At 36.1% G+C, this 6,997-nt stretch overlaps 1 protein-coding gene across 1 annotated transcript; it reads left to right on the top strand.

Annotated features, from left to right (window-relative positions):
- Positions 1–5,564: 5,564 nt before the first annotated feature.
- Positions 5,565–6,997, top strand: LOC126782061 (transcription factor MYB8-like). Its single transcript, XM_050507221.1, has 3 exons — positions 5,565–5,800; positions 5,926–6,055; positions 6,176–6,997. Exons 1-3 carry the CDS (start codon positions 5,668–5,670, stop codon positions 6,759–6,761), a joined length of 849 nt encoding a protein of 282 aa, XP_050363178.1. The 5' UTR covers positions 5,565–5,667; the 3' UTR covers positions 6,762–6,997.

Genomic DNA, 6,997 nt, shown 5'->3' with positions numbered 1-6,997 from the left:
TTTCCTCTGTCTATATGTGTCTCTAACTCTCTATGAAAGAAATGAGGGAAGGCCTCTTGCATTTATTATTTATAGCCCACGCAAGCAATGGAAAATTGCACCAAAACCGGAAAGCGATTGAAAAACTTTTCTGTTTGTTTATGCGTTTGAGGTGGCAGACTCTATTAACAAGAAACTATTCTTTGTGGCAGTGTGGTAGGAAGGATCTGGTATTCCAAGCTTTATGTAGTCGAAGAATTTGAATCTTCTTCTTTTGGGGCCAAAGATTTCAGATTCTCATCTGATAAATGAGGTAACGTGCTGTGTTCTGTTAGTGGTAGGAGGCAGCAGAATACTACACGCAATTCGTGCCTATATTATTAAAACTCAGCACCAACTAGCTAGCTCCCAAGTTTTTAATTGTTTTTTTCATAATCTTAAAATCTTTCTACTGATCGGAAAAGAAGAAGAAAAAGAACTAGCCGGCCACTACAGCTACCAAGCCTCTTAATCTTTGGTTGATTTATACATGCAGTCAAAACAACGGCATTTACCGTTTTACACGCACAAAATCTAGCCATGAAAGCAGTTTCAACGTCGAAGAAAACGATAATATTGTTCCGTTGAATCTGAGTTTGTTGTTTTGTTTGCAAGGCGAGGGTAAGCTTGCTAGCTAGTAGTAGGTAAACAACTTGTTCCTACACATAATAGTGTAGAATCAGTTATGTATTTCTTTCACCTTTTTTTCGTTTAGTAGGGTTTTACCATATATATTTCATGTAGATATATAGTGTAGGCTCTGTATGAAAAATTATTATATATACCCGGTACATAGTCTATGTGGCGTATTTTTTAATGTTATTGGTCCATTTTTTACTGTGTTTGTTTATGATTTATTACTCATATTTAAATAAATTTTTATTTCACCGCGCTCATGTTTACCGCACCATAGAGTAATATGATTTATGGGTACACCATATGACAGTGCCATGTGGTGGTTTGGGTACACAGAATAATTACTTGTTTTGCATAAGCTCAAATTTAATGCTAGACTTTAAGCGATCCTAATTGAATCCTATCACACTAATTCATGCGAGTTTATTGAATGGGACATGAGTTCAACGATGTAAACCCAACTTCATCTTCCTCACAGTTAGTACACTCGTATTGGTCTTTAGAGAAATTATTATATATACCCGTCACATATCCCACGTAGCGTACCTCCTTAATGTTATTGGTTAATTTTTTACTGTGATTATTTCTGATTGATTCTTATATGTAAATAAACTTTGTCATTTTCATCACGTACATGTTAATTATACCATAGCGTAATATAATTGACTAGGTACATCACATGACAGTGTCACGTGGTGTAGCGAGTACACAAAATAATTCATATTTAAGACTAGATATATTCAAGACCATAAGGTCCATATGTCATTTTAAAATTGGTAACAAAAGAGAAGTTTTCTCCAAAATATTTGATTATAAACCCTAATACCGAATCCAAAATAGTTGTCTGTAACAAAGTTACACTGCCGCTCAGAACTATATATAGATAGTTTCGACGATGAAAGGATCGAAAAGAAGTTTTGCTATAGTTTGGATATTAATATCTGATATATGCAAATAATGCAATGAGTTTTTCTCACAAGGAAAATAGCCCTAAACATTTGAATGTCCAACCTGAAGGAGATGACCCGCTCAATGCCACGTCCTAACAAAAACCTAATCTTTTGTCATGAATCCAAAGAGATATTTGCGGTTCAGAATATGACAAACATTAGTTACAATACCAGAAATGACAGCTTCTTTTAATCTATAACATTGCGCGCTGCAGGTTACCAACTTACCACGTCTAGTCGTCTACAGTCAGATTCCTAAGCCATCGGAAGAGAACCATATCGCTTTTTATGTTTAAAGAGAGCAAGTATGCAACTATGCATGACGGGCTTTCACATAATATCTACTTTTGATCATATCAGTGCTCATGATTCACACAACTTTTCTGAACATGAATTAACTCAGTTTGCTTCCAATTTAACATTGCGAATGGAGTATACTATGAGTAATTTATAAGATCCAACTCTTGCAGTACCTACAACTTTTGCATCCAGTTAGTTTTGATCGGATACGATACTCTATATATTATATATGTATTTGTTATACTAAATATTATGTATATTGATATAATGAAATGTAACTGAATTATCTTATTCCGATCATCAAACTATTCTTCCAGAGAGGTGGGGCGAACTTAGACGTCATGATATGAGAGAATAAATAAGGATACACGATTCTGATTTCAAACTATATATATACACTTTTTTTCCGATATATATACATTTGCAGCTTGTGATATCATCTATATCCAAGTCTCCAACCGACTTTTGATTATTTATCGGGATGCATGGTAATTGGTTACGGTCAAAAACTAATTCTCGTTAATTGATTAGTAGCCATAGCCCATCAGTCTGCTGTGCATTCCATTTATCTTAATTATGTAAGTTCACTCGATCACAAACCCAAACAACTACATGCATTTCCATATCTTAATTATGATTCAGTTTGATCGCATAGAATTTCAAATTATTAATTTTTAAATATAATTATAGATCCATGTTGACGATGAGACAACTATGAGTATCCGGCAAGAAAATGTTGGCTATGATAACTGATTTTAGCAACTATATTTAACTCTACATGAGAAAAGTCATGTTATCGATCGTTCACTGATTAAAAGATTAGAAAATTTATTCAACTGGCGGATACATGAGTGTTAATTTCTCAAGATCTGTCACTTTTTTTTTTTGGATCAAATCGAACTTCATTAGATTTGAAGAGATTACAAGCAGACGCTCTCAAGATCTGTCACTTATATTTTGTCTAAATCAACTGACCACAGTAACTAATGAAATTTCATCGGCTTTAGAGAAGGAAACGGAAAATGTCATTATCAAAGAGTAAAGTTGACTGGTACATGGTGATGGCTATCTATAGCTTTATTGGGTTCTTATCTAACTTTCAGAGCCTTCGAATCGTGTATGAGACTTGTAGATATATAACTGAGTGATCGAGTGAGGTGCATCCGTCATCCGTGCATATATATCATCGATCGATCAGCATATGCTCTTCTTTTCTCAACGACCACCCTAAAATGACAAATTTACATTTTAGGGTACGTATCGACTTTGAATAAAAGTTAATGTATTACGGTATTAAACATCGATCGATCACGAGACAAGTGGTTCGTTGGTTTGGTGTCTTAAACATCGATCGATCACGAGACAAGTGGATGTTAACTAATAGCGATATATTTTTTTACATTTTCTTTCATCTAATTGACTCCGTCTGGTTCTTAAACGACAAAACTAATGGAATAATAAGATGAGCCCGTGGTAATAGCTAGGTTTAGGTCCCCCCGTTCCCTCCCTCCCCACTCTGATCATGAGTTGAGAAATTGCATGTAAAGCGACTTATATAATTGACTTAGTGGAGTATATGACGGGTTGTACGATATATTAGGCTGCTAATTTAAAGAACGGAAAGCGTCCTTCTCATCAGAGGCCACTTTCTTTCTTGACTGATCAGTTGATCGAATTAGCCAGCTAGGGTTTCTTGGGTATCCAGAACAACTTTTCCAAACAATAGAAAACTATATGGTCGGGTTCTTTAAACATCATTCAATTCTGGATCAAGTGATGGAACACGTAGGAGAGCTGGATCGAAAATTCGAAATCAATGTTAATGAAATGGCTTTGCCTTATTACCCCTTATATACGCACAATTATACATAGTAGGGAAAACGTTTTGAGTTTGATTGGTATAGTATCTAGATATAGCAAATAGTAGAGCAGCTGGCTTCCACATGCATGCGCTGCGATCGAGTATAAATTAAAACACCAGCCTTTTAGTAATGGATCCAAAGCTGTAACTATTGCTTGAGTTAGTCTTTATTTATCCACATTTGGTCAAATGACTAATCTGTTACTATCGATTGATATAGTATATGGCCTTCTGCAATCTGATCAGAGATATGACAGGTAGTAATGCAGAAGCCATGCATATGAATTTATGAAATGAAGGGATCGGGTCCAGATAGATTAGTCAATTACACGTATGCCTGTAAAAAATTTAAAGCTCTTGAACGGCATGGGGCCGTGGGGGAATGGCCAGACCAGCCAGTCGAGTAATTAAGTAGAACAACTGAGCAAGTTATATAATTAAGGATGAGATCGATGAAGTTATTTCGAGTCGAGGAGATCAGGAGATTGCAGAATGCTTGTGGTTTAGGACCACGTGGCCCTTCTAAGCGATGTTGTAGTCAACTATCTTATTACCCAACATTGAAATTTCACTGTTTTACTTCTTTCACGTACTGTGTCTACAAATGCGATGTTTGTATCGGAAAAAAAAAACGATGTGAGAGATCTAAGGCAACAAGGCATAATTAGTGCATGCATGCCAAGCTCGATCAACCTGATTTTGGCATTCCACTCGGTGTAAGTCATGTGCCCAGTTCCCTACTAATTGGATGGTTCACTACCTATAGCTAACTTGACAAGTGATCGATGCATGAAGATGTGAGACATAATTAAGAGTGAAAAAAATCAACGAACTTTCAAGACCCTACCGGGAAAGTTAGCTTCAGAAGGGTCCAGAATTTGTATTATTGGAAATTTGGAATGGTTGTTGAATATATTGAATATGATCGAAAAAGACCGAAGCTAAGCTTAGCTATAGTCGTTAAGCTATATCAATCAAGAGTTCAAGACAAACGATAATCCAAATGATTAATGTCTTATGCATGGTCAAATGACCCCTCTTAAAAAAGACTAAATTTATCCTCTAACGTCATTTTTACAAAATTATTTATAACTAGCTAGTTTCCCCACTCGAAGAGGGTTTGGTTGTTTCCAGAACTCAATGAGTAGAGCATGCGAGCCTCTACGGAAGTAAGATGCTTACACAGCACATTCATATCTTCATTATTCACTCGAGAGTAATTAGTATGTGTAGCCGAAATACCATGTGACACTGTCATATAGTGTACCCAACTAATTATATTACTTTATGGTGTAATAAACATGTACACGGTAAAAATGATAAAATATTATTTAAATATGAGTAACTAATCAAAAACAAATACAATAAAAAATTGACTAATAACATTAAAAATGTACAACATGTGAACTATGTACCGGGTATATATAATAATTTCACATTCAGTCAATATGTAAATCTGATTCGTATGATGATTCTTATGATGAAGATGACGATAATAAAGAGGAGACTAGGGCTGAAAACGTTGTAAATATTTCGGTGTAAAGAAATTTTGAGAATGGAAATTGTGTAATTAAATAATCAATGTGTGCGGTATATTTTACGATATTTTCAAAGAAACATTCCAAATATTTTGTAATTTTACTCTATCTTCAATTTATAGTTTAATACATCTAATTATATGTCATCTTGAATAACTAAATTTGGGTACCATGGACTGGCTTATGACTTTGCTATATATAAGAACCAAATGTACACTGACGCAGACATTCCCACCACCACTCAAATGATCAACTAATTAACACTGTAGATAGCTAGTAGCTCAAGGAGAGTCATATTCACAGCGTGATCATAGTGAGAAAGAGATAGGAGGGTCGATTAGCGGTACGGTTATCCTTAGTTGAGATGGGGAGAAGACCCTGCTGTTCTAAGGAAGAAGTGAACAAGGGGCCTTGGACAGCTGAAGAAGACAAGATGCTTGCGGATCATATCAAAGCTCAGGGAGAACAAAAATGGAGTAGCATTTTTAAACAAACAGGTGAGATCAAGAGACGAATGGACGTACTACTAATAGTCTCATAGTCATATAAACTAAGAACTTTCTTATAACCCCCATGTCAGTACGTTGAGATCTTATTAAACTTGTAAGTTTGTGTATTGCAGGGCTGAGGAGATGTGGGAAGAGTTGCAGGCTTCGGTGGTTAAATTATCTGAGACCGACTATAAAACGAGGCAACATTACACAAGAAGAAGAGGACCTCATCATTAGGCTTCACAAACTTTTAGAAAACAGGTATTCTTCTTGTGATCTTGTCCGGATCAAATACAGCGTACTTAATAATATGACTACTAGCGCGGTTGAATGTGTGGTTCATTCACTGATATTGTAGATTGTGATGGTATGCATGTGCAGATGGTCTCTAATAGCAGGGAGAATTCCAGGGCGAACAGACAATGAAATCAAGAACTACTGGAACGCACACTTACGTAAGAAGTCACAGCCGGAAAAGACGTCCAAGGCTGCAGTAAAGAAAATGAGACCCTCCGACGAGGCCAAAGTAAAAGATCATCATCATAGTGATGACTCCAAGTTTGTATCGGAATCAAGTGAAGGGTCATTATTGTCTCATTCATCTACTACGTCAACTACAACGGAAGAAAGTTCGCCGGATATCTTGATGGATTTTTACACCAGGGAGATAAGTCTTTCTGAGTTTCTAGGGACGGACTTCACAAAGATAAGCAGTATGATCAAGACTGATAAGGTACTAATGGTTCAACGAGAAGGAGCGAATCAACTTCAGACTCAGCCTTACGATAGTTCAAGTAGAGCGGAAGCTGAGCCTAATGATGAAGCACCAATGAATGCTGTAATATCGCGGGAAATGGTGGAGAACTTGATCATCTGGGAAGATCAAAGTGATTCAGACTTCGGGTATCAACTATCTTCAGCTTTCACGGACTTTGTTGCAGACGGAGAAGAATATTGGAATTTATAAGACAAAATATCAAAATAATAATATTTGTCGCGTCATGCATCATTTATAAAATTATCTGTATTTAAGAATCCTAGAGTACTGGTGAATAAGTGTCTGCATCTAGCTCATTTTTCATGACATTAATTTAGCAAAAGATGCATTCTCTCCCTGATTAGTTCTTAGTAGAATAATGCAAGCACCGGATGTGTCCTTCTCGGTTTGGCTCTGTATTATATTGCATAATTGCTTTTGAAAGC

The sequence above is a fragment of the Argentina anserina genome, chromosome 2, assembly GCF_933775445.1.
Source record: "Argentina anserina chromosome 2, drPotAnse1.1, whole genome shotgun sequence".
Taxonomy (NCBI): domain Eukaryota; kingdom Viridiplantae; phylum Streptophyta; class Magnoliopsida; order Rosales; family Rosaceae; genus Argentina; species Argentina anserina.
Note: the sequence above shows the minus strand (reverse complement) of the source record. Positions and strands in the feature narration are given on the sequence as shown.

What these genes read in the sequence shown, in the direction of transcription:
- LOC126782061 (XM_050507221.1), top strand. Translation starts at nt 5,668, where the DNA reads ATGGGGAGAAGACCCTGCTGTTCTAAGGAAGAAGTGAACAAGGGGCCT. An exon ending in TAGCATTTTTAAACAAACAG is followed by an intron (nt 5,801 to 5,925) that starts GTGAGATCAAGA and finishes TGTGTATTGCAG; the next exon opens with GGCTGAGGAGATGTGGGAAG. An exon ending in CACAAACTTTTAGAAAACAG is followed by an intron (nt 6,056 to 6,175) that starts GTATTCTTCTTG and finishes ATGCATGTGCAG; the next exon opens with ATGGTCTCTAATAGCAGGGA.